General features: G+C 47.7%; 2 protein-coding genes across 3 annotated transcripts; one reads left to right on the top strand and one right to left on the bottom strand.

The window, feature by feature from the left end:
- Window positions 1–1,334: 1,334 nt before the first annotated feature.
- LOC307190394 (uncharacterized protein C11orf42) lies at window positions 1,335–6,167 on the top strand (the record flags this gene model as incomplete). The annotated part of the gene is made up of 3 exons (XM_079929561.1): window positions 1,335–1,548; window positions 4,970–5,768; window positions 6,034–6,167. Exons 1-3 carry the CDS (start codon window positions 1,477–1,479, stop codon window positions 6,165–6,167), a joined length of 1,005 nt encoding a protein of 334 aa, XP_079785687.1. The 5' UTR covers window positions 1,335–1,476.
- Window positions 6,168–6,498: 331 nt separating this feature from the next.
- FHIP1B (FHF complex subunit HOOK interacting protein 1B) lies at window positions 6,499–27,724 on the bottom strand. Of its 2 annotated transcripts, none has more exons than XM_079930153.1 (12): window positions 27,552–27,724; window positions 20,117–20,445; window positions 19,348–19,986; window positions 18,815–18,973; window positions 18,535–18,621; window positions 18,161–18,328; window positions 14,116–14,195; window positions 13,697–13,902; window positions 12,530–13,309; window positions 9,870–10,048; window positions 9,548–9,710; window positions 6,499–7,013 (listed from the first exon to the last, which is right to left on the bottom strand). In XM_079930153.1, exons 2-12 carry the CDS (start codon window positions 20,252–20,254, stop codon window positions 6,652–6,654), a joined length of 2,961 nt encoding a protein of 986 aa, XP_079786279.1. In that variant the 5' UTR covers window positions 20,255–20,445; window positions 27,552–27,724; the 3' UTR covers window positions 6,499–6,651. The 2 variants fall into 2 exon arrangements, with proteins under 2 accessions (XP_079786279.1, XP_079786280.1); XM_079930154.1 differs by having other exon boundaries at window positions 13,739–13,902.
- Window positions 27,725–27,992: the final 268 nt, after the last annotated feature.

Raw genomic sequence — 27,992 nt, 5'->3', positions numbered from 1 at the left:
GCACTAGTTTATTTAACCTCTCTGAGCCTGTTAATTCACTTGTAAAATGGGGAAATGATAGTTCCTACTTCAAGAAGTTACTAAAAGGATTAACTAAGATAATGTATTCAAAGTGTTTGGAATAGCCCCTAACACATTCAATTTCAACAAATATTTGAATATTAATTCCTCTCCTGGAGCACAGGCCCATGCTCACTTGCCAAACCTTTGCTCAAAGACCTGATACCCAAACTCTCAGCTCTCTAGGAAGACCGGCCCTTTCCTGGGGCCAGTCACCTGTCCTTGAAGAAACTTTTCTTGGTAACACTCTCTCCCACCACGGTAGGACCCTTCCCAGTGCTTCATGCTCATGTCACCTCAGACAATGGTCCACTTTGTGGGATAACTCCACATGCTGGGCAAGGATAGGGGAGGATGCTCCCCACACACAAGGAGTCTTTGTGGGCACACAGGAGTGTAGTGGGAAAGCAGCTACTAGAAGGACTCTCTAGAGTGGTTCTTCTCCAAGGAAAAACCACTCTTCTTCTCCAGCAAAACACCAGGTTGAGATCTCTGGATGGAGACGCAAGTGAAAGCCACACATAGATTTAGGGCCATAAAGGAAGAGTACCCACTAGATACAAAGCAGCCTTGGAAAGGAAGTAGAGGATGAAGAAAAATTTCCTTAAATTTAGCTGGGTAATTTTGGCTTCCTGAAAGTTCTCTCCAGTTACTAAGGCAACATTATCCCAATTCGATTCTTATCCTCCACATTGTCACCACTCAGCATGGCACCCTCCTACACACACCTGGTTCTCACTGCAACTGTAACCCACTCATTAATAATGAGTTTCAACCTAGGCTGCACATGAGAATTGCCTGGGGAGCTTTTAGAAATCCTGATGCCCAGGCATACTCCAGACCAATTAAACCAGAATTTCTGGGAGTAGGACCCAAGTACCAGTAATTTTTAAAGCTTCCAGGTAATTCCAAAGTATGGCCGAGGTTGAGCGCCACTGCTTTGTTCTCAGTTTAAGTCCTGATCTATGCTTCTCCCATGTCCTTCAGGACCCCAATCCAACCTCACAAAGAAGTCATCTGCAACTGACAAGATAGCATAGCAAATTGCTTTAAGGAGGAAAGGCCCGATACTGTTTCCTTAAAGAACTCAGACAAAGAACTACCTACACACACACACACACACACACACACACACACATACAGACATATACAAACACACCCTAATGGAAACCTGCATCTACCTCCCCTAAAGCAGGAGAATGATTAGGTGACTAAACAGTATGGACTCAGGTGGTGGGTACAGTGAGGCTATGAAAGCGACTGCCCTCTCCCCACCCAAGGCCCCAACACCCGGCAGGACCTCTATGACCTCATGCTGTAGTATGTCAGAGTCCAGGGCCTGGGGCATCACCTCTATGGGCAGCTTGGGGTTTCTGCAGCAGCTACTGCCCTGCCTAACCCCTCCCACACTCCATCATGTTGGTTGGTACCCCTCACCTGTTGACACTGGATGAAGCTGATGCTACCTGGACCCTCATCAAAGATAAGGTAGGTAAGTAAAGAGGGCTAAAGAGGAAGTAACAAAGTGGGACCTAGATGGGTCTGAGCAGTTTATAAGTTGGAAGGAGTTGGAAGCCTAAAGACAATAATAACTAACATTTACTCAGTGCTGGCTTATGTGTGAGGCACTGCATTAAGTGCTTTGCACAGAGTGTCCAATTTAATTACAATTGCAAAAACAGTAAGAAAGGTTCCTTGAAAGACAATGGATAGGGAGCTATGAGAGCAGAAAAGAGAAGCGCTAAGTCAGGGGTAGACTTAGGAGGTCAGGAAGGCTTCCTGGAGTGAGTACATTCCAGCTTGGCATATAGGAGTTATTCACATGGAGGGAAGAGGAATACCTGGCACATAAAGGGTGCTTAATAAAACACCTAATGAGCAAGGGGCAGGGGTGTGTGTGTGAGTGAACAGTGTACTAGTTAAAGGCAGAATATATGCAAAAGCCAAGACAGAAAGAAAGAAAAATGTAAATTAGTGAACTACAAATAGTCCTCTAGAACAGGGTTCAAAGAATTAGTGGTGAAAATGAGGAAGAAGAGGTATAGGGGCTGACGGTGAAAGGCCTTTTACGTTTTCTAAAGAACCTGAACTTTACCTTTGACCTCTTCACAGATATTCCCTCCAGCTTAACTTCCACAGAATGAGAAATTTGGGTTTTGAGCCAAATATACAGATTTCCAGGAGCAGGCAGATCTCAGCTCTGAGTTGCTGGTGTCCAGAAAATCCCACAAAATCTAGATGGACACTAATTTCTGATATTAGAGAACTTAGGGATCGGGTTCTGGTCAGCCTATCTGAAGGAGAGTGAATTTAAAGCATTTGCAGAAAGCAGCCCACCAAGTTTAAAACAATCATCTTAAAGCAGTAACTACCAAACTCAAAGCAGCCTTAATGGCACGTAGCTCCCATCGGCAATGGAGTAGCAGCTCACCACAAAGGTCAGCTTCCCAAGGAAGCAGAAAGAGAAGAGCCAAGGTCCTCCCAAGAATGAGAGCAACTAGTTAGAGGTTGGTCCTGGACTAGATCAATCAGAATTAGGGTGAAGTAAATGGGGTCTTTAACTATTAAAAAGCTACACCATCTCTGAGTATCAGAAAAACTCCCTGTCCTATTTAAATGGAAAATTGCCAGGAAAGTCAGGGTAGGGACATTCAGGATAAATCACTGGTAGTATGTGACAAGTTCAAGAAGTAGGATACCTTTGAGTAACCTGGTTTCCTCTTCCAGAACTGCTGATTTACTGGGCACTTTGTAGAAAAACAGAATGTGGCTCAAGGGCTCCCTATTCAGAATTCAAACCCGCCAAGGTACCTCCAGGAAGATAATCTTCCACCATCACTTTCCTGGGCTGCCCTGGGGAGAGCTGAATTTGCAGGCCTCTAAGTCCTCAGAAATTCTACCCAGAAGTGCAGTGGAAGCAGGTCATGGTCTCAAATGATGACTGCCAAGAACACGTTCACCCTAGCATAGTGTTGAGTGCTTTATTTTTCCTGCTTTAGGATAACCACTGGGGCCCTCAGGGTAAGAATAAGGGCCTAATAAACTTCCATGGCAAATTCATGTCTGTATTCTGAAAGAGAGTTTCCAGCTTAATCACCTTTTAGCAGAAATTTAGACCATAAGGAACATCACACTCCTGTTAGAGGGACCTCTCCTGGAGACGTTCCAATTCGTCTCATTTGTACAGAATCCTAGGCACCAAAGGAGCAGCTAGGCTGGGATTCTGAGGTTATATTTGATGATTATGCTTTCACTGTCATGAGGCAGAGCATTCTATACAAAAATGCTAACCCACCATTGCTCTGCTCTCACCCCTGGAAATCCAACTGTTCTTCTCAGGGTCCTGTTCTTCAGACCTATGCCCCCACCCAAAAGTTAAATGCCCCATACGTTAGTGAAACAAAGGAGAAGGAATGATAGGAAATTCTTCCATGCAGATCAACAAAGAGCACCAGTTATTTCCTTGGCTAGGTGACAAGACAGTAGTGACAAGCTATCTCAGCTTGTGTAAAGTCCAGACACAACTAGCTACGCCCCCCTTACGCTGGGGGGCAGCACTTCCAAAACAGCTTTACGTAGCAAAAAGCAGATCAACCTTAAGGGACCATTGGTGAATTCTACAAGAAAGCCAGTAAAGTGGGCAATGCCATCAGCAGGGGCACAGACACATGGGATTGGGGGTCTGGTGGAGGGAAGTAGAGCACACAGCATTTTAAGAATAGGACTCTAACGTGAAAGGGGCCCAAAGAGGGAACTGTGTATGCTCCTTAGCAGAACACAGAGCCAGAAGTCTCAACCAACAATATCTTGGATGAGTCAAGATCATACCTAAGTACAATTACTAGACAGGATCTTACAGGGCTTCCCAGTTGGTCATGAAATTAAATTTTCCAGAACTGGGTTACCCAGCACAAAAAGGCCAGAAGGACAAAACCAAGAGGAACTGTAATCTGTGAAAGCCTACTGGAACTAGCATTACAAAGATGAGGCCTCAAATCCCTAAAAGAACTATCCTCTGAAGCTCGGGCAGAAGGTGTATACTAAGATGTTATAGATGCGGTGTGGACTTCCAAACCTATTTCTGTGTAACCACTCTTGGTTAATGACATCACCCATGTAACCCTAATCCTTGAGGATGCCTTTTCCCACACCCCTTAAGTGACCGAGTTCTACTAATTCTATAACCTAAATACCTTCCCCCATTATTTTAGTTCAGGGCCTCACCATGTCTTGCCTGGAATTTTACAATACTCTTAACTGACTTTTTCTCTATTTTATGCCTTCCTATTCAAAATTAACTTTCTAAAATGCCTATCTGAATTGTGCCCCTCCTAACCAGAATCCTTCAAGTGGCTTCCCACTGTCCTCAGGATAAAAGTCCCATCACTTAGCACACACACAAGGCCTTGAATAATCAAGCTCCTGTGTGCTTGTCCCTCTCCACACCCTACACTTAAGTAATATGAAAGTATACTTCCCTGACTATGCCCCTCTTAGTTTGTAAGTTCAAGTTTTTTCACTGGCTGTTCCCTCTGCCTGGATTGACCATTCTCCTACCTGGCTAATTCCTTCAAAGTTAAAGCATTACTACCTAGAAACTATCCTTGATCCTCTTCTATCAAAGACAAAGGCTGTTAAATCACATCTCATCTGCTCCACAGCTTGCTCTCTGAGCTATATCAGGACAAGAACAAAGTCTCATTTTGTAATGCATTCCCAGTATCTAGCAGAGTCTGGTACATAGTAGAGATTCAGGTTTTGCTAGAGGGAACTGGGAGACAAGCAGGAAGCACAACAGTTTGAGCACAGTGTGCAGTGACAGTGGGAGGGTCAAGCTAGAGTAGGCTACCAGATAACGCCTAACTCTGACCCTAACTCAGTCCCTGACCTATAAACTGGCCACCTGCAGGTTACAGAGGAGCGCTTTGGGCCCAATGTAGTGGCAGTACCTTTCCTGTCGGATGCAGCCTGCTTTGACCTACTGGGTGTGCTAGTGAAACAGTCCCGCCCAGTCCACACCCGCCTGGTTCTGCCAGGTCGGCAGGGCCGGCGGGCACTACAACCAGTGGGGCCACTACCGAACCTCCTGGAGCAGGCAGGCTCTGAAGGTGCCTTTGCCCACTGCACTAGAGAATACTCACCAAATGGCCGGGCAGAGACAGCCTATGAAGAAATGCGACTGTTGGATGGGCAGCCCTGCCGGATCCGCTTACATATGGGTGGCCTGCGCAAGAAGGTGGCCTTCCTGCTGCTGCCACCAGGGCAGGTGAGCTTACAGCAGACTCTTCCCTGGCTCCGAAGCACCCACAGCATCTACGTCATCTACCAGGTCTTCTCCTGTTCCTGGCTACAGCTGGGGCTGCTGCCTACAGCCCGGAAGCCCCAACTGCTCTGGTTACAGCGGTCACTGCCTATTGCCTTCTCCTGCCTCAAGTTTTCACTGCAGCCCAAGGGAGTGCTGGGACCACAGAAGCCCCTGATCAAAGACCCACTGCCCCATGGGGCCAGTTGGGTCAGACCTGACCTCAGCATCATGCCACCTCCAGCCCCCATGTCAGCCCCTGCTGATGTCCCCGAAGCTGCTGATGTGCTCTCACCTGGCCCAGCCCCACCTTCACCACCTCCCCAGGAAGGGCCAGAGGGCAGACCACCCAGATTCTCCTACAAGGGCCGAAACCCCTTCCGAAGGGGGCCCCAGATGCTGTCAGGTACTGCTAGGGGAAATGAAGACGAGAGGGATGGGATAAGGTAGAGGGAAAGGGCGTGGGGTGTAGAGCCCAGGAGTGTGTGGGGCACCCATAACTCCACATTGGACCCTGGTGAGGGGGATGGAGTGAGGGAGCCAGGGGAGGGCGAGATGGAAGCGTGGTCCTGGTGAGGGGGTGGGTACAGCACAGAAGACCAGAGGGAGGGACCAGGGCGGCAGAAAGACAAGGGCATGAGTCAAGCTGTGGCTATCCTCAACCCTGGCAGAGAACTGGCTCTTCAGCCCCCGAAGCCCCGCACCAGGAGCCCAGGGTGGGGGCCCTGGGGACCCCGAGCGGCACTCCATGTCCCTGCCCCTGCTGCAGGGTCTGTCCTCGGAGTTCGACAGCGACGACGAATGAAGCTGAGGCGAGAGATACAGGGGGCCAGGCCCCCAAGATCTGACAAAGGGATACTGGTCCCCAATAAACATCAGCTGCTGCTCCCCCAAACCATCCTGGGCCCATGGTGCTTCTTCCTGTAGGAGTGTGGAGGAGGAAAGTCCCAACGTTTTTCCCCAGGCTTCATGTCCCCTCACCCTCTAAAGGCATAAGAAGTACCTCAAAACCTTGGCATCGTGTCCTCGCCAGACAGAAAACACCCTGACCACTTCCCCATCCATGTACAACTTTCTTGGGGCCCCAGCCCTACAGAAAAAGCGTGGGAAAGAAGAATGAGCACAGAATAGAGATTTCCCTTTTATACATATTGCAACAAGTTCTCCAGAAAACATTCATCGGAAATAAATTAAAAAGTCCTCTTGCCACTGCCTCCAAACATAAAAAGGAGCCTACACCCTGGCCCCAGCACAGGCCACTCAAGGCCCTGATTGTCCATGGAAGAAAGTTAAGGATTGAGGGGCCCAAAGCCTGAGATGGGAGGGCCAGATCCCTCCTCTGAAGTATCCAACAAGAAAGGCGAGGTGACAGCGTGGGCCTGGGAGATGGCAGCCAGCTCCTTGAGAAACTCAGGGAAAATGACTGCACAGTAGACAGCATTCTTGACTCGCAGAGCCTCACCTTGGCGGTCAGGGGCCCCACCCCGGGGGGGTAGGACCGGTGTTGATGCCCCAGGGGAGCCCCCACCTAGGCCAAGTCCTGTGCCGTCTCTCCCAGGCTGAAGAACCATCTGTGCCGCCTGCCGAGCCCTGGTTGGACTGTGTGCATGCCGCAGGAGCAACTCCCCCAAGGATGGCCTCCGGCTCTTCACTGGGAACAAACAGGAGTGTCATGAAGCTGCTGGCGTCAGGCAAAGTTCCCTGGCCTGGGAGAGGGGATTCCCCTCCCCACGCACCCCCACTCCCCCAGGGGCATGGACCTCTCCACTAGAACTCTTAACACCAAAGTGCTGCCTGCCCAGCCTCCTTCCCTCTACCCAACCTCCCCAACAGCCAACCATCATGCTCAGTCTTTAGGCAGTCAACCCTTCAGATACTTCATTCCCAGACAAGACCCCTCCCTTCTCCAGGCCCCTTCACCTTGAGGGGTTCTCTTACTGCGCCTCCCTTTCCAATCACTCTTCTACCATCACCAAGCTCTTTCTCCTCAGTCTGTAACATGCGCTTATTCTTGCTGCCCAGCACCCTCCTATACTAGATGGGTCAATCCTCTAGACATTTCCTCCTTCCCCTGCCTACCTGTAACACCTCACCCACACCCCTGCTCCTTCAATACCCACAGGTGCTACATATGCAGTCATAGTTCAGTGACTTTATCAGATCTGTCACACACCACTGTCCCTCCAAGTTCTGCTCTCCTGTGCCACCACTTGGCCTTCCACCAATCCCTCTCCGACATCCACCAAAGCCACCCTCCCACTGGTTGTGGCCAGACAACTTCATGTCAGCTTAGACTCAAATGAACCATTTAAAATACTGCCTTCTCTTCTCTAATTTCCTTCCTCCTAGATTGCTGGCTCTGGATCTGTTCTTGGCCCTGTCCAGGACCTAGGGCCTAGACTCTAGGGATCTAGTCTCTAGATCATGATACCATTCCCATTCTCGACCTCTAATAATGGCTACAGAGATATGCTAAACAGATATATTAGATTTGGCATTCAGAGCCCTTTACAACCAGGTTCACACACTTCCTCGCACCTCTTCTAGAAACTCTCTACACACTTCCTCCCACCTCTTCTAGAAACTCTCCCTGCTTTGGCATCCACACCTATGTGCTCCTCCTGGAACCCTCCAGGCTCCTTTCATGCCTCTGTAGCCCTTTCTGCCTTAATTTTGCTTTCCTCAATGTTTTCATCCTTGGCCTAATTTCCCCATCCCTACCTCTCCTCTAATTTGCCCTCCACTAACTTCCCATTTTACTGCTCTATCGCATTGCATTTTAATAACTTGTTCTCATGTCTTCTACCTCATACATTAATCTGTGAGTTTAAGGGCTTGGACTCTGTCTTATTTACCTCTATATCCCTGGGCCCTCCACAGTGAACATAGTACCAGGACTGTGGAAGCAAGAAATGATTCCTGGTACTGGACCATGAGGAAATCATGCTAAGGAACTTCAGCTGGGCCTTCACAGCTATCTAATAACCCTTCTGGTACTCTCTTCCCAACCTATACACTTTCCTCCTTAAGCCCCCATCTCACCTCTGCTCTCTTGCTCAGCATATTATTTTGCCTCCTACTTCAATTAGCAAATAAAGGATGACTTCAACTCCCTAAAATTTCCCTCCACACCTCAAAACTCCACTTGTACATAACATTTCCTCCTTTGATCTCTCCTCATTTGCCTCAAAGGGGGAAAAAAACTTTCCTGTGCTCTGGATCCCACTTACTTCCACCACCATTGGGACCTTGCTCCCTCAGTTATGACAATCCTCTAGTCACTATCTAGACTATCAGCTTTTTGAAAGCAAAGATCACATCTTGTACCTCCCTGAGTCCCCTGTATCACAGACAACACCTAGCACATACGGCAAGCACTCAGATACTTGTTGATGAAAGATCTAAATTTAGAATATCAAGGTCATATTTAACTCTTCCTTCTTCCTTATACCCCACAACCACTCACCAAACTCTGCTAGTACTTCCTTCCCATTTCCATCAAGTTCTTCCTTTCTATTTCCACTATTCTAATTCAAGCCTCACAGGTCACATCTGCATTATGGCATAAGCCTCCCAATTGCTCTTCTGACTTCATTTTCTCCTAGCTCCAGTGCAACTAGCACATGAACTAACACACTTATCTCTCCATTCCCAGATCTAAGAACCTCCAATGGTTTCTCACTGCCTAAAAGTTTACAACCTCTGCCTAGCCCAACTTCTACGCTGAGAACCTTCTGCTCTGACCAAATCTTTCCAACCTTACTACCAACTGTTCCACCAACTTCCAAATCCCCTGCTCCAACTAAACAATTCATGCTGTCCCCTGAACAAAAGAATAAAGCCATCCCACTCCTTTGCCTACTCAAGTCCTACCCATCTCTCAAGGCCCATGTCAAATGCCATGTCCTTTACCAAGCTTTAACAATATCTCAACCTAGAGACTCTTCTGTCCCCTTGCCCGTCCCCAACTTCTAGAGTAGTTTTTGCTGGTACTGTTGGTTTGGCTCTCAGTGGACAGAACTATGTTTTTCCTCTGCCCAGAAACCTGAGGACAAAATCAAGACTCTACTCTCTGCAACTCCCTAGTTCCCGGTGCAAGGCTTCAACCTTAATAAGAAACTCAGTTAACCTGAGCTAATTAGTTGCCTAGGGAGGACAGGGAGGTGGTGGCAGGGTACGCCTCACCTAGGGAATCAGACCGGCGGGGGGCAGATCCTGCCGCAGGGCCCTCCGTCCAGTCCAACTTGCCACGGGCAATGAGGTACTTCTTGGCTTTGGATAGCAGTGCTGGGAAGTCCTCCTGGGAGGCTGCAAAGCTCTCAATCTTATTCTTCACAGAGCCCAGCACCTATGAAGCACAACTTCATGACATTTCTGGGTGGCTCTAGACTGACATAGTCCTTTCTAGCCCCGCTGGGCCTATTCCCAGCCCCCCCAGGGCCACTCCAGCTGTGGGCCTGGCCCACCATGGAGCCTGGACGCACCCATGCATGCATGCATCGCACACCTGCAGCAGGGACTTGACACTGGGCTGGAAGACCATGTTGGTGTTGAGCAGGAAAGAGCGGAGCAGGGGCTGGGGGTGACAGGCCAGCTGGGCCACCAGCCCCGTCAGCAGGAAGTTGACATAGACGGAGTTCTGCAGCATGTTCTCGAGTTTGGCAAAGAGCACAGCCATGAAGGGGCCTGGGGTGGGGTGGGTGGGCACAAGGATACAAGGCCTAAACACAATGCACATCACACGCATTCCTCCCCAAAATGAAACCCCCCACCACCACTAGATGAAAATTATTTGTGTCAGAAAATGATTTGCATGTTTAAATATCCTGTGACCACCTATTCTGGAGGAGATAAAATGGCAGACACCACATGGACCCTCAAGAGGTCCAGATGCCAGCTTTATACACATTCTAGCTGAAGGACCAGACCACAGGCTCTGGAATCAGACAGACTTGGTTCAAATTTTAGCTTTACCGTTTACTAGTTAAGTTACTGGATGAATCAAAACTCTCCAAGCATAGTTTCCTACTTGGTAATATAAGAAAATACACCCACCTCATAAGGTTATTAAGAGGATCAAAGAGATACTGATACACAGCATTTAGGCCAAAGTCTAGCAAATTATAAGTATTCAATAATAACCATAAGCTATGTAATATTTCTCAGTTTTTTAAAAAGCTTCACCCAAGAGGACAACTGAAGAAAGAACAAGTGAGAAAGTGATTAGACCAAAAGAAGAAATCAGGTTACATACAAGACAGGGGATAACACTAGACCTGAGTCAGAAATAAAGCAAGAAGAAAGCATAGTGAAGGCAAAGACGGTGACTAGATTGGTCAACTTAAAGTTAGGGGAGGAATCTTTGGAGAACCAAAAAAGAAATCAGGTCTGTTCAGGAGCGGGGAACCAAGGTGGTGAAATAGAATCTGTAGGGAAAAAAGAGCTTAGTTCAGGGCCAGAGAAAACTGATTCAGGACAGACTCTTTGGTGGAAAAGAGGATGGCAGAAGGGATTAGAATGATCTTCCGGGAGAACTGGCCTCAACTGAGCCAGATCACCAACACTAGGACTGTAGAACCATCACAGTCTGTCTGGTCAGGGATTTGTCAGGGAGAGGGAGTGTGCCTAGGAACTGCACTAAGACTTGAGGCAGGAGAACAATGAAGGGCAAGAGACACTGAATCCTGAGAAAGATCCTAGAACATTCTTACTCCACATGCACATGACTAGCCTTAGCTCTAAAACAACTCTAGCTTAGCAGGGTCCTAAGATATCCCATAACTTTGTCCTTCTCATCTCCGGGGACTTTTCTGCAAGAGAAAAAGCTCAGATGAGTTTAGAAGAAGAAAAAGGACAGAACTTCAAATAACGCTTCAAGAAAGTGGTAAAACCTGCACACCACCTTCTAGTGGTCTAGAGAAGGAAAGAGCAGAGCAAAGCCTAAATAAATGAAAAGACATATTTTCTGTAGTCTGCAAGAGAGTTGTCATTACTCCAGAGCAAAAGGCCTGATGCTGTGCAAGGCCCAGCTAGGGCATGTACTGATCAATGCATGATAACTTGACTGCAAACAACAGGAAGATATGCAGGTACCTTGGTCAACTTGTATCCGCCATGCACCCAAGAGATGATAATCCTAAACTACCACATGCTGAGTTCTCACAATGTACCAGCATCATAGTAAGTGATTTACACACAACAAAGACATAGATGGAATGCTAACTCAAGGTATGTCTAGTCCAAAGCACTATACAGCTTCCCAGAAGTGCCTCCCCACCAATCCCCAGCGTGGGGTGTAGAGTAGGGACAAGAGCCAGATGAGGGTTGGGCTGGGTAAAGCTGGCTCTCAAACAAAAACAAAGAGGAGTTAGCCCAGGCACTCAGGCCAGATCTAGCTCCAAGGTCTTTTGGAGAGACCAAAAGAACTTAGCCAGGGGGCTCAGGGCCATGCTTTGTCATTTGCCCTGATAGAGGTATTTCACTGATCTAATTTACCCAGAGAGAGGTATTTCACTCTATCTGCTTCAGTTCTTACCACTAACCATAAACCCTTAGAAAGTCTTACTGAGCAGTCAGGGCAACCAACAAGGTGCAAGGATAGGGAACAGGAGAAACTTGAAGCTGAGCCCTTCTCTAAAGAGGCTGGGAGAAAGGAGGCCAGGGCTGAAGAAGAGAAGTATACCAGAGAGCTGACCCTGGGCCACAGGAGAGCTGACAAGAGACCCAACACCCAGACAGATATATTGGTGGGAACAACATGGAACAGCATGATTTATAGGTGCCTCACATACAGGACAGCACATATGTCTTCCACATGGTTCAGATGTATTGCTGTGATTCACCAGGAAACACCAAACACAGAATATCCTAATCACACATCCCAGAAAATGGCCAGACTGAGGAAGAGGAGGAACATGCATAAAGGACAGACATACAAGACTCAGACATAAGTCAATACTCAAACCAGCACAAGCATGGAAGACTACAGACAGACACTGAGACACAAGTATGACATGATATGTATCTGGAGGGGACCCAGGCAAAATGGATGAGGAGCTAGGCAAGTACACAGGAATGACATGGGCAAGAAGTCTCAGAAACCAGCACAAACATGTGGAGAACATGCAAAGAGTACACAAAGGAGAAGACCTAGGCTAAGTAGCTTACCAGTGAAGGGCTGGCTTGGCAGCTGGCTGAGAGTCCGCAAAGGGCTGCTGAGGAAGGGGCCAGGGGGCTCAGGGGCACAGGTGAAGCTTTCGTAGGCCTCCTCCTCCTCAAGAGGTAGTGAAGGCTCTAGAGGGGGCTCTGAGCCAGCGCCCCCATTGCTCAACGCCACCTCCAGCTCCCGGAGCTCCTGCCCAAAGCTCTCTAGTCCTGCCACGCCCTCGGAGGTGCCCTCTAGTAGTTCCCCAGCTCCCTCCTGTGGCACCCGACGAACCTTCTTGGCCCCCTCAGGCCATGGTCCTGGCACCCCATTGAGCTGGGGAGGGCGCAGGTGGCCAGGGCCCTCCCTCACACCCAGAGCCAGCGCCCCCCGCCCCAGCTCCTCCACCTCCCCTTCCCCTGCATGGCCCCTGCCCTCCTCAGGCAGTAGGCTGCGTTTCTTAGTCCGGGAGCCAACAGGACTGGGCTCAGGAGGGGGCCGCTCGCCATCATAGGGGGCAGACCAGGTACGGCAGGCTTGGACACAGCGGTCCACACCAAGGCGCGCCTCACGCAGATACTCCAGGTAATTGTCTTCCAGCTCACCGGGCTCCTCCACAGGGCTGGGCCGTCGGCCAGGGCTGGAGGCTGGGGATGCAGCAAGCCCCGGTGAGCGAGGAGCTGGGGCTGGGGACTCGGAGCCACCCAGGCTCTGCTGTCGCAGAAAGAGGGCCAGACGAGATGGCGTGGAGGCCCGGGGTACCGTCACCACAGAAGAGGAGTCAACGCTTGGGCTTCCAGGGCCTGCAGAGGGGAAAACACATAAGAGAGATCAAAGAGCCAGAGGTGCAGGAGGAAGGATGAGACACCTTGGGTAACTAAGAGAGAAGGCAATGAAGCAGAAGAAACATGGGACTGATTCAGACAGCTGACTCTCCACCCCTCAAATTAAGCTTTTCCTCATCCACCACCCCCTCCTCATTACCACCAACACCACAAAAACAACGGAAATAGAAGAGTACAACTGGAGTGAAGAAAAGGAACAGCTTTGCTCAGAAGCTAAATTTCTTTGGTGGAGTTAAGGATCCACCCTACAACACCCCTCATCAACCTCCCCAAAGATGGAATGCCACTCACGGCCACCTCCCTCCTCCCACCTTCTTGCTAGCTCCCCCAGAACCCGGGCCATACCCGTCGTGTCCTCCCTTCTCCCTGCCTCTCTGCTAGGCCCACCTCGTGCCCACGAGGCATGCTCTGGACGAGGTGGGCTGGAGGCACGGTGCCGACAACAGCGTGGAATTAAGGAGAGAAACTTGTCTGCTGCTCGTCCATATAGGTCCACATCGCGCACAGCTGGCTTCTGGCTCAGCATCACATGGTTACACGGGACAAGATACCTGGGAAAGACAGCAGAAAAGGGACACAGGATAGATCAGGAAGGAAGGACAGGGCTTGGGAGAACATCAGTGGAACTATATGGCTAAGCCAGGCTTTGAGAGAACACACACACAAGCAACCCCAATGCAACCCATCACCCCAGCAATGCACAAGGCCCTGAGGGCCCGGAGGGTTCAGGATCAGCCATCCCTCAGCCCTGCCCCCACAGGTACCTGAGAACCAGCTGCAGCAGGACATCCTCACAGCTGAGGTTCAGTAGGGTCCTGAAGAGACTCAGAGAGACCATGCAGAGCTGGGGGGGGGGGGGGGCGGGGAGTCACCATAAGAGCTCTCTACCCTCCAAGATGTTTACCAAATGGAAACCTCCCCAACCCCAGGCCCAACCAACCTCTCCTGGAGCAATGATGGCACAGGGCCTGGCACAAAACAATTATTCAAATATTAAATAAATGATCACATGATCTTTGTGGTCAAGACTTCATTATTCACAGATAGGAACGAACCACATGTCAGATTTAATGTATTTCTATAGACCATACACATATCAGCAAACTCTCTGGCTATATACACCTGGCAGCAGAGATACCAGCAATGCTTAAATGGAATGAATACCCATGAAGAGACCCCAGGAAATACTGGGACTGAGTGAATGACTAACAGGAGACAAGAGCAACGTGTTAACTAAGGGAATGCCTGTCAACAGACTATAGCAGCATAGTAACTGAACGCCTACCAACAAAAAACCAGAGGGAACCTGGAAGAATCCCAGCTGGGAAGTGGGTGGGGCTGTGAACAAGGAGTCTGAGTCACCTCTCCAACACCAGTGTCTCTCTCAGAAGGTAGGATAAAGAAAAGTTCAAGGGCAGCTGACAGGAAAAGAAAAAAATAGGTGGGTCCAGAACAAGGGAAACTTTTGTTTTAGAAAAGTAAAAAGGGTGGTTCACCTCTGGCTAGATGAAGAGAAGAGACACATGTAAGCACTCCCTCACTCCTATGAATCCCTGAAGCACTTTCTCTATAATTCCCTTACGGCAAGTATACCTTGAGCACCCTGAAGACAACTATTGGGTCTTAGTCCAGGGCACTACCTGCACAGTCTAGGTGCTCATCATTAACTAAATGACTGTGGGGGAATTACAAGCCAATCATGGGACTTCCCTGGTGGCACAGTGGTTAAGAATCTGCCTGCCTGTGCAGGGGACACGGGTTCGATCCCTGGTCCAGGAAGATCCCACATGCCGCGGAGCAACTAAGCCCATGCGCCACAACTACTGAGCCTGCGCTCTAGAGCCCGCAAGCCACAACTACTGAGCCCATGTGCCACAACTACTGAAACCTGCGTGCCTAGAACCCATGCTCCACAACAAAAGAAGCCACCACAATGAGAAGCCCGTGCACCGCAACGAAGGGTAGCCCTCGCTCACCCCTAGAGAAAGCCCACGCACAGCAATGAAGACCCAACACAGCCATAAATAAATAAATGAATACACACATACATTCAAGGAAAAAACAAAACAAAACCAAACAAAAGCCAATCATGGTGGGAAAGAGATAAGATAGCAGTTCCCATTTTAGACAGCATGGATGTTTATCCTAAATGACCATTTTAACTAGCAATGAAAACATTCAGACTCACTGAAAGATTGTGTGGTAGGTAGAAAAAATGGCCCCTCAAAGATGTCCTGGTCCTAATCTCCAGAACCTGTAAGTTACCTTACATGGCAGAAGGGACTTTGCAGGTATGATTAAGGTTATTAAAAAATTTAAGATGGGAAGAGTAGCCTGGATTATCCAGATAGGCCCACTCAAATCACACGAGTCTTTAAAAGCCAAGAACCTTTCCTAGCTGGGTCAAAAAGGAGAGAGATCTGAAGCATGAAAGGGACTCGATCCACCACTGATGGCTTTGAAGATGGAACAAGGGATCACAAGCCAAGGATTTAGTTGGTCTCTAGAAGATGGGAATGGTCCTCAGCTGACAGCCAGCAAGAAAACAGGAGTCTCAGTGCTATATCTACAATTAAGTAAATTCGACCAATGATCCCAGTGAGCAAGGAAGCGGATTTTCTCCTAAGGCCTCCAGAAAGGATGCAGCCCCACTGATGCTTTGATTTTAGTGGGGTGAGGTCCATGTCAGATACATGACCTACAGAACTGTAAGATAATAAATCTGTGTTGCTTTAAGCCACTATGTTTGTGGTAATTTGTTATGACAGCAATAGGAAACTAATACAGATACGCAGGCTAGCTAGCCAGCATGATTCACCTTAAGCCACAAAAGTTGGACTATAGCAGTTACAAAGTCAGGCCAACAGAATCAAGCTTAAAAGGGCTAAACAGGGGAAAGGAAAGCACCTGCATGTTTAACATGGGCATCCTAAAATCAGAAGAGATTTGGTTCCTCCAAGAACTGAGAGTCAAGAATAAATAACCCAAAACCATGAAAGGCTCCTGAGACCAGGGGACCAAATGCAAGACTAACAGAAATATATGCTGAAGACTAAAGACACTGAGGGAGAATCAAAGAAGTTAGGATAAGATTAAGACAAAAGCAAGACGGACAGAGCCCAATACAGGAAGAAAAATCAAATCCTAGGAAGGAAATCAACATTCCCAAAACATGCACAGGACATTCCATGAGGCCAAACAGATTTAAGACCTTGGTCGAGCTTCAGCATAATGAGAAATAAAACTTTTTCAATGCCTTTGTAAAATTAAAGCTTTGACATCTCTTCCCTATCAGTTTATGACAATAATTCTTAACCCAAGGCATGTATCATAATTACATTTTGGAGTATTATAAAAGTACACATGCCTTGGGCCTACTCCCAAAGATTATAACTCAAGAAATCTAAGGCAGAGCCTAGAATCTGTTGTTATGGTTACTGTCATTTTCAAATTCTAAAGTGTACACTTGGTTCAGAAACACTGGTCAAATCAGAGTCAGGCTAGAATATCTCATATACACCCTAACGTAGCTTCAGAAACCTCAACTATACAAAACATAGCTATCCAGGAACCTTACTTACCTGGAACCCTACTACCAGGTACCTCGGTTATCTAGAACAGTTTTCTAGAACCTTTAGTGATCTAAGAACTTCTATTTTAAACACAAGGACCCAGAGAACGTCAATTATTTATAATAAAAGAAGGAAACAAAAATGGTTGATGGAGCCAAAATAAATGCCATAAAGTCCACGGCTAAACTAATGCTTTACTCCCCCAGAAAGACTTCGGGTCTTTATGACTTAGAAACAATTTACTCCTATTTTATATACATTTCTATTGGTTAAAATCTAAACTTCTTACCATGGTCTACAAGACCACACATGATCTGAACTCACCCACCTCTCCTTCCCTTCTCCCCTTTGCTCACTATACCTCCAGTCACACTGGTCTTTCATTTCCTCAAATACATTTCATTTCCTGTTCCCCACGTATGTACTTTGCATGCATTGCTCCCTCTGCCTAGACTGTTCTTCCACTTGCTCTTCAATAGGCTAACTCCCTCATGACCTTTAGGTCTCAACTCAATGTCACCTCCTCAGAATGGTTTTTTTGACCACTCTACTGTTTTCTAAGCACCCTGTTGGGTTTTTTATAACAATGACCTCAATTTTCAATTATTTTGGTTATGTGTTTACTTGTCTACCTCCTCTATGAAGGAAGCTCCATGAAGTCAGCAACCACTGCTTACCATTATATCCTCAGTACCAGAGAACAGTATGACATATAGTGAACATTCAATCAAAATGTTCTTCAGGAAGAAGGAACATAAGTAGGTAGGCAGGCAAATGGGTGCCCCAAGTTCTATAACTCTACAGCAAATCCAGAGGGAAGAAAAGGTAAACGTACTAGTAGCAGCTGGATCACCTATCAAAGCAGACACAAAGCCTGAAGAAGTGATCTCAAGTCACCCAGAGGAAGTCACAAAGCACTACACAGCTGAAGAGAACCTCAGGTCAACGCTACATAACAAGTGTCACACAATGGCAACACCTATAGCCGTGACGAGCAGCCGAAGTCATCCAGAAAAGGTAACTGTGTCCTAGATTTGTATATTACAAAAGCAGGAGGCCACATTAAAATTGTACCCAAAACAGTTAAAAGTTTAATACTAGAAAGAAAATGCCACCTAACTTTGAAGTGATTGCTGGAGACAAAGGCCAAAGAAGGGCAGGAACACCCTCCCAGAACAAAGGTCGGAGAGAGAAGATGGCTCACCCAGGTAAGCCAGGACAGAGGTAGGGGCCATACCCGGGAGTTGCTGCCAATACGGGCAACAAGGGTGTCAAGGATGGTGTGGGTGTCATGCCGGTGTAATAGCAGGAATCGCAGGAAGGTACGGAGCAAGGCAGGCTCTGAAATACTCCGTAGGAAAAGTTCCAGATAAGCGGTACTGGCAATCATCTCCTCCACAGAGGTCTGGACAAAGAAAGGGAAAGTTTGGAAATTTAGGGCTTCCCCACACATATGCTAAGCCATTTTCCCTAAGTTCTAAGGAGGTACCAGGAGCAGACAGGGAAAAAGGGAGGAGTACCCAGCCCACTGCCACCCACATTGGTCCTGGCATTGAGGTTACCACCCCTCAACCTAATCCCTTAATCTGCCTTGCCACCCATGACTCTCACCTTGTGCAGGGCAGGGCCCATGACAGGCACCAGGAACCCATTATGGATATAATCTACCAGCTGCTTTTGCACTAGAGGGTGAGCCACCTGTAAGGGTGCAAGACAGAGGACGGAGGATTTTGAAGGGGGCCATTGTCAGGAAGGGAGCAGAATGGTAGAATACAAATAGGCACCCTACCCCCAAGCTGAAAGAAAACCAGAACTCCAGGGAATGCACCCCCTCCCACCCCATCTCCCCAGAATGACCAAAGGCCAGACCTCCTGGGAACCCCAGTCCCACCTGAATGACTGCATTGCAGAACTCTAGGGAACTCATGAAGAGAGCAAGGGCTGGCACCCCCAGCCAGTCCTCCCGTCGCAGGCAGTGCCAATCATCTCCTGGAACTTCAATCTTTCGGGGCAGTGAAGAGTACAGGGCACTCAGCCCTGTGGCCAGCACCTGGGGGCCATCCCCAAGGACAGGTTACCAAAGACTCAGACGATATAAAAAAGGGGAACAGGGAACTATTAACCCAGAGTTTTTATGCGAGTAGGGGTAAGAGTTATTACCAGAGCAGATATTTAGTCACCCAAGGTGCCAACACATCACCTGGGAACACTGGCCCATGAAGAGCCTTCATACTTGCCTTATCCACCTAAGCCCATGTTTCATCCCCACCCCAACTCCAGGTGCTGCTTTCAAACCCGGGGTGGGGGGGGGGCTACTGCCTGAAGGAGAGAGCCCTGGTACATAGTCCCTCCACAACTCCTGGACAGGAAGGTGCTCTCCCGTGCCTACACCATACCCTACCCCCCATCCCAGGAGGTGCTGACCGGGCAGAAGTAAGAGTGATCTGCGATGTAGCGGCCCACAGTGGGACTTCCAGCTGATAGAGCCATGAGCAGGAGTAGGGCATCACGGGCCTGCTGGCCCAGGGTGCCCTCTCGATGGACAAAAGGTACAAGGCGAGAAAAGAGGAGAAGACGGGGAGCAGCTCCGGGCTCAGGAGGTGGCTGCAGGAAGAACTCGAGCAATGAAGGCTCCCGGGCCAGACACACGCACAGCTGGCTGAGAAGTAGCACCAGGCCTTCATCCAGTGCTGGGCTACTGGGCACAGGGCGGCCACAGGCATCCAGCAAGATCAGCAGAGCCTCACGAACGGGACTATGCCGCAACAGTGGCTGGCGAGCTTCGCTCACTAGCATCTCAAATAGTTTCAGTTGCTCAGCCCGCCGTTCCTCAACCCCATCCCCAAGCTCATCCCACTGAAGCTGCCACGTCAACACACGGGTTAGCAGGTCCTCGCGCAGAGCAAACTCCAGCAGGGGCCCAGGAGCCGTGGGAGCCGAGGGCACCGCACGATCCTCCGCCAGCAGTGTCAGCATCTGGTAAGTGTGGTTGCACACAGCACTGAGATCGTCGGCTCCCCCAGGAGCTGCCCTAGGGCCTTGCCGCTCCAGAATTCGCACCACCTGGGGAATCAGGACAGATAAGAGAAAAAAATTTAAGATGATCAGGTGACTAGATGGCAAGGTGAGAGAACAAAGAATGTTAGGACTTGGGCAGCCAGCAGACTGGGACCTTTAGCATATCGTCTCCTACCTGGGACCAGTGATTCTTGAAGACCATGAGGCAGGTCTCAGGGTCAGCCATGACAGGAGTCTGCAGACTGGCCCCTTGTGGTACACGATGCCCAGGGCCCCGGGAGGCCAGTCTGCTCAGCCAGTTCATCCTCTCCATGAGGTAGGCCGGGCAGGGCCAGTGGCCAGAGGGCCACACTCTGAGAATTTGCCAGCTGGAGGCTTTCTCTACTTGTGTCTCTAGTCTGCTTCATCCGGTCTGTAGGAGCCAGTAACTGTCCATGGAGCCAGAAGATATACCAGGCTGGAGTAGTGAGCTCAGAGGTCACTGCCCGATCCAGATCTACAAATCTAATTCAAAGAGAAAGGATGGAAGAGGTTAATAGAAGTTTGCCTCTCTCTACCGCCCAGCAGGAAGAACTCAGAACCACCACTCCACTGAGAACTCCACACACACAGTCAGCACCTTAAATTCAACATGTCTAAAACAGAACTCATTCCAACACTAAACCTGTGTTACTCCCCCAGCCTTCTCCACCTTAATAAATGATACCAATATTTACCTACTTGTTCAGGCCAAAAACCTAGGCATCATCCTTCTTTCTTCTTGTCCTTACTTCTAATATCCAGTTCATCAGCCTATCATCTATACCCTCCAAACGTGTCTCACTATTGCAGTAGCTTCCAATCTCGTCTTCATACTTCCAGTCTTGCCACTCTAAGAATCTATTCCCCACACGGCAACCAGAGTTTTAAAACATAAATTATACTACATCTCTCCTCTGCTGAATACCCTCCAATGACTCCCTATCACACTGGTAATAATCCAAATTCTCTACCTTGGTCTCTAGGGCATTACATAATCTAACCTGTATAACCGCCTACCATACCCCTCCTCACTCATACTTTACTCATACAAGGCTTCTTGAATACTTGCTCTTCCCTCTGTCTGGAGTGTACTTTTCCTGATCTTCACATTGCTCACATCGCTCAGTTCTTTCCAAATGCCATCTCCTCAGAGAGGACTTACTTAACAATTCTATCTAAATAGCACATCTTCCCACCTTCACTCTCTAGCTTCCTAAACCTTTCTTCTTAGCAGTTTTTTTACTTTCTAAAAATATTTATTTGCTTATTTATTTGTCTATCTTCCCCACTACAATGAAGCTCATTGAGGGCAAGGTTTCTCTGTTGTATCCCCAGTACCTAGAGCAGTGCCTAGGGACTCAATAAATATTTGCTGAATGTATGGATGCTTAAGTGAATGAGTGAATGAACAAACAAAGATCAGGAAATCCAGTCTTGATCTGACTCCGGCCCTCTGGGACTGTTGAGGAAGAAATTTTTTTCTAACTATTACAGGTCCCTCCCTAGAAGCCCACCCAGGAGGAAATACACTAATAGACCTTTAACTGGCTGAATAATCTTAAGAGGTAAAAATTCAGAGCCAACCAAAAGAGCAGAAGAATTTTCATTCTAGCAAAGAACACAAGGATACACTCCCAATAAACACACATATACCCACTCCTGTCAGATGCATCCAACACTCACTCCTGGGGACATGACGTCACACCCTCACTAGAGAATGGGGAAAAGTACCAAAACAGCTGTTGGCCTCGGCCATGGCTCACAGTTCCTTCTCATCACATCTACCACCCCCTCAACAATACTGTCTGTCAACAATATCTCACAAGTATAAAAACTTCAGAGGAAAAAAACCAAAAAAACTTCAGAGGAAAGGTGTGGTTCAGTTGTCCTTCCTCTTTACACTCAATAAGGCTAAAGGAACCCAGAGACCTGGCAACAGGCCCACATTTGGCCTCCAGTTACATTAACCACCACCCCTTCTACCCAGATACACTCCCTCTCACCATTATCAGCGCACACTAAAGGAAGATAGCAACTATGCTTAAGAAAACCTTCTGGAGAACAAAAGACAGTCTTTTTTTTTTTTTTCAAAAGACAGTCTTATAAAGGGTGGGAGCAGTCCTAAACAGCAGACAGGGCTCACTCGTTGATTAAGTCAGTGTACATCATACTGATAAGTGCTGGGACACTGTGCTAATAATAGGTAAGCACTGGAAATACAAAAATGGATACAAACAGTTGGTGGAGCATAAACAAAAACTCCAATAGATATTATAAACAGAGGTACTTACAAAAATGTCATGGGGGTGCTAAGGAAAGCAACTAAATCTTCCTGGGAAACTATAAGAGGATTCCAGAAAAGAGGTGATATCTGATTTAAATCTTTAACAACGAGATACTGGCCACAAAGAAAGCAGACGGAAAGGCCTTCTTCATATTAAAAACAGTATGTTCAAAAATATGGCACTGTGAAAGAACATAGCAAATTTGAAGAACAGTTGCAAGTTTGGTGTGACTTAATCTCAGACTATTTAGAGAAGAGAGATACAATATTAAGTTGAAGGGTAAACATGGGTGAAGGTTATAAATATCACTGAATATCATGCTAAGGACTTTGGGTTTATCTATCAACACCCTGGAATAAAGGAGGTTTTTAAACAAGGAAATGACAAGATCAAATTTGCCTTTAAAAATATGTCAGATAGCAACATATGGTGGAGCAAAGAGAGACCTAACCTCACACTCATACCCCAGGGGAGCTGAAGAAGGGCCAAGCAACCAGTCTCAGCAAAGTAAGGCCTAAACAGGTCCAAAACTAAACTGCTTCCAGCTTCTAGAACTCAATTCCAAAGACTAACAAACAGCTTCTACCTTGGGATGTCCCTGGGGCGCCCACCTCTGCTCCACTCCTTGACTAACATAGAGCAATGCTCACAGACCCAAGGGGAACTGGCCTCCAGGACTTTCCCTCCCCACCCCACCCCCATTTCTTTTCAAAGACCTCAAAGAGAAAAGCCCCACTGAAATCACTGTCTCAGAACCCAAAAGCTAACACTTAACCTGGACCCTCTTCACGTACTTCAGAAATCTAAAAGAAAGCCACAGCTTGGTGTTCCTGTCACCCACCTAAGACTCCCTCACTCCCTGTTAACCCTGAAAAGTTCAGAACAAGACAGAAGAGAATGGGATCACCACCCTATTACTGTGCCCTTTCCTCCCACAGCAAAGTCTAGAGAAAAGTAGATCCCTCTTCCCAAATTTACCTACAGGCTCAGCCACAAGGAAAAGAGAAGGAGATGATCTTTCAGACCCCCCAGAATGGCCAAGGTCAAGCACTCACCGGAGGGCCCGAAATACAGCCTTATAGGAACACTCAGCAAGGGTGTCCACCAACCTGGGAATAGCAGGCACGAAGCAGGAAATGGCTCAGTCTCACTTATGAACCTTTGCCCTGGGAGAGGCAAAGAGGGAGGAAGGTGGGGGCAGGGATACACCTGCAACATCTACAGCAGACAGAGAGAGACCAAAACAACCTTCTAAGAACAGGTCAGTGAAGTTCTGAGGCTTCTCTCCCCCTACAATGGCTCTTCCTCTTACTGACGTAAGAGGCAGCGATGGGTTCTTACCCTAGATTCTGAAAGTAGAAAGATCTGATTAAAACTTCATAGTAATACAAAAGGGAAAAACAAATAAACAAACCCCACCTCATAGGAGCCTACGATCTAGAGCTCAGCTCAGACATATCCACTCTGCCTGTCTATCCCTCAGCCTATATGTATGAGACAAATGGGTTATCAGTGTATGGTGCTAACTCACTCCCTCCCCTCTCCCCAGTACCACCTCTGCTTCTTGCAGGGATCTCCCCACCTCACTCTGGCAGAGCCCTCATAACTCACAGAGTGAACTCTATTGCATAGTGACTCCCCTTTACAACAGTAAATCCCCACGTCACACACAGCTTTCTCCACCCTTTTGCAGAAGGGCGACAAAGAAGTCAAAGAGGAGGTGAAACTGAACTAGATCCTAATGGATGAGGAAAGTTCACTGGGCAGAGAAGAAAAGGCATTCCTAGCAGAGGAAGCAGCTATTACAAAGATTTCAAGGCTCAAAAAAGTAACATGTTTGTCAGGGAACTGTGAACAATTTATTCAAGCTAGAACACAGAGTAGAGAGAGAGTGGCCCGAGATGAGGCTGGAGAGGTGAGTTGAGGCCAAATGATGCCATATTAAGGAATTTGGATGTTATCCTACAGAACACAAAGAGCCAAAAGTTTTTAGCAGAGGAGCTCCATGATCAAATTTGCATTTTTAGAAAGACCATTCCAGGGACGGATGAGAAAAGAGCAAGCCTGAAGGCAGGAGACTGTCTGGGGAAAAACATCCAGATGAGAGATGAGGAGGTAGTAAACTAAAGCCTTAACTGTGAAGATGTAGCTGTGGAGATGAAGAAAACAGATAATATAAAGGGAAATGTATTAAGATTTTCGTGACTGACTACATACAGGGGGTGAAGGAGCAGAAAGATGGAAGATGACACTGAAGTCCTTGCCTGGATTGCGATATGACACACGGTACAAAAGCAGACTTTCAAAGCAAAGACAATGAGTTCTGTTTTGGACACGTTAACTGCGATACCTGTGGAGATATACCATAGATCACTGAGTAAATATGACTGGAACATAGAGAGAGACTGAGACTAGATACAGACAAGTAATCACCTCATTATGATATACTTTCATATTTCACATTCTCTCTCTCAACTGAAATTATCTTTTCATGTGTCCATCTCTCCCAACCAGATTGAAAATTCCTTGAGACTTCACAGGACCACATCTTATCTATCTTGTTATCTCATAAAATGTGAGCATCACAAGGGCAGACTATATGCTAAAGTATTTGCTGAATGAATAAATGAATTACTATACGAATGAATGAATTTGTCCTCCCAGCACTTATAAGAGTGCCTGGCACATAGCAGATATGGAATAGATGGTTACACACAGCACTCCAAGCATGTTTCTATCTCTACATCATCATCCACATCTATGTTTCATCTCCTCAGATCTACCACTCAGCTATATATATCATAAAGCAAAATCCATTATACTTAACGCACTACTATTCAACAAAGAATTCAGTATAGCAAACAGGAAGCTTACGAAACCCAGTGCTTTCTCCAGATCAGCCAAGAATTTGGACAGTCCCTAAGAACCATCGGACATGTGACTTGACTCACCTATCACTATCACAATGTGATCCAGGTATTACGTACACCTGTTCCTATGTTTTTGCCACATTATTAAACAAAAACTTCAAACCCATGTCACCCTCAAAGTCTCTTTAACCTCTTTTGGAAACAGAACAATTACAAATCATAGAAAAGACTTTTTTGCCAGGATAACGTCCTCCATGTCATCACAACCCTTCCTGTATATCACATGCTTTTTACTCCACATCACCTTCACTCTCTGTTACAAACTTTTTTTCCCCAAGTCACTGTCACTCTCTTGAGACCAAATCTTGGGTCCAGCTTTGCCACTTTATCACTATGTGGTCTCTGGCTCTTCGATTTGATTCTCCATCTATAAAATAAGAATTCCTGCCCTTGCATACTTCACAAGGAATCTATGTAATTCCCGTAAAATCTGACATCGCTATGTAATGCATGAATGCAATTTAGATGTCAGACAGTAATTCTACTGTATAAATGCATGCTTCCTCAACATAATTCAGCAGGCACACTATCATCACCCTAAATTCCTGGATTTCATGAACCAGTAGAAATAGATTTAAAATTTTTTAAATAGGATTGTTACTTTTTATTTTGGCAAATAGATCCGTTTTTTAAAACCCATCATCCGCTGGCACCATTACTTTACCAGTGAGAGAGCACTTTAATACCAAAAGAATAGGAAAGATAATTTCAGAATAAATTTATCTTTATGGAAAACTCATGTTCCGTATGTTGCCTTTCTCTCCTTCCACCTTGAATAGATAAAAAACTTTATCATGGACTGGCACTGTCCTTGGCCCAGTGTTCAGGAATCATTGTTCTAAACTCTTTCATTATACATGTACGTTCTATAGGGGTCTGAACATCTGGGCAGATTGCCAAGGGTTCCACCAGCATGAAAACCTGTTCAGCCTCCAGAGAGAAGCAATGAAAACATACCATAGGACAGAACAGTTGGTTCTGAGGCTCAGACTCTAGAACAGAATGGGGACTTGGGCTGCCCCTAATTCCCAAAAAATGGTCTGGATAGGGAAGGTCTACCTCTTCCTGAGGTTGGGGGAGGTATCTGCTCTGTGGCAGACTGTCAATAGAGAGGAAATTTTAGTGGTGTGAAAGGAGCCATTATCTGAGGGCCAACCCAGCTTTCTAGAACATTCAGAATTTCCATGTGCATATGGGTTGGCAGGGAAAAGCGGACCTGTAAAATGCTAATAAAGTGAACCCAATAACATGTCGTGGAGCGAGGAATGAACTGCAAAGGGACAGGAGAAAACTTTTGGGGGTGGGAGAAATGTTCAGTATCTTGAAAGTGGTGATGGTTTCACAGATGTAAACGTATGTCAGAACTCATCAAACATGTACATTTTAAATATGAGTAGTTTATTGTACATAAGTTCGCTTTTTTTTTAATTTAACTGTAAGAAAATGAAAGCAAAGCCATCCTGTTTGGGAGTCGAAATACAGCGTTGTATGTAACAAACCATATGATTTCCATGAAAGTAGAATTAGCAGCTGTAAGTGGTTAGTCCAATACAGGTGGCAACGGTCAAAGCCCCACAGCTCAGCACAGGTAAGGAGCAGCAGTGGAGTAAGGTTGCCCAGAAGCAGGTGGAAAGACAACAAACATAGGCGGTCATAGCCAAAAAATCTCCATGAGAGGGACCATCTTCAAGTCTGCAGTCCCAAGGAGGAACTTGAGGGAACGAGGGATTCCAATGATGACTCTGTTGAAGAGTAAGCCTAAAAAATGATTTCCATGATCATCGTTACTACTGCCCACGACGCTTATCATTTTTTGATCGTCCAAAATATGTAGAGCCCATGCAGCAGAAGAGCCAAGAGCACAACACTTCCACCCAAGCTGTCCTACTCGGTCTAAAACTACTGCTCTCACTGGGCAGAACGCTCCACTCAGAACCGACCTCTCACCTTTATCCAAGTCTCACAACCCTCATTCCTTCCCCCATGCCCTACTCTCAACTCCCTCCCGATTCACCACCAGCCCGCATGCTCCCGCCTTCGCCCTGTCCATTCCCCCGCCCCGCACAGGCCTCAGCCCCTCACTCTGGTCCCAGGGTTGTCCCAGGAGCCCCAGCTCCTCAGTAAATCGTGTTCACAAGTCCCTTCCACTTGGCCCCTCAGAAGGCATCCCGGCCCCTCATACAACCCAGCTCCTTACTTGCCCACTCACCCCGAGGCTCTCGCCCTACTCCCCTACCTTACACACTCACACCTGGCCCCTCACCACATGCCAGCCCCTCACCCTGTCCCCTCACAACCAGGACAGTCACCAAACCCAGTGCCGTCATTCCCCAGCCCCTCTTCCCCTCTCACACGCCCTCCGGCCCTCACTTACTGTTCAGTCACAGAACTCCGACCCTGAGCAGGCCCGATCGCCACCGCGCTGCTAGGTGAGTTGAGGCCGCCATCGCTCCTCAGGCGCACCAGCCGCGCCCCGCCCCGCGCCACACGCAACCCGCGCCCCCGCGCACCACACGTAACCGCCCAGCGACGCACCGCTGGGCAGTGGCGTGCCAGCTCATTGGCTGGGCCCGGCCAAAGTCAGAGCGTTGATGCTTGTTTCCTGGCAACGGCAGAGCGCAGGGGCGGGGTCGCCGACGGCATTCCAAGCAAGGAGTACCGCCTCTTCCCCCAGGTTCCGCCCCCTCGCACTGAAAACCCCGCCCTTCTGAAGGACTCTGGCGTGTCATAGGGGAAGACCTCTGGGGAGGCGGAGGCCCGCGGGGCGGGGGCGGAGCCTGAGGAAGAAAGGTCGAACCGGAGGGCAGAAGGAGGG

Source organism: Stenella coeruleoalba, assembly GCF_951394435.1.
Source record: "Stenella coeruleoalba genome assembly, chromosome: 8".
Lineage (NCBI taxonomy): Eukaryota > Metazoa > Chordata > Mammalia > Artiodactyla > Delphinidae > Stenella > Stenella coeruleoalba.
The sequence above is the reverse complement of the archived record's forward strand: the minus strand, read 5'-3'. Positions and strand labels throughout refer to the sequence as shown.

Excerpts from the sequence above, each read along its gene's own strand:
- FHIP1B (XM_079930153.1), bottom strand. The coding sequence starts at position 20,254 with ATGGAGAGGATGAACTGGCTGAGCAGACTGGCCTCCCGGGGCCCTGGG. Across the intron at positions 18,622-18,814 it reads TCTGCAATGCAGTCATTCAG|GTGGCTCACCCTCTAGTGCA; the intron begins GTGGGACTGGGG and ends GCACCCTTACAG. Across the intron at positions 9,711-9,869 it reads GTGTCAAGTCCCTGCTGCAG|GTGCTGGGCTCTGTGAAGAA; the intron begins GTGTGCGATGCA and ends TGTGCTTCATAG.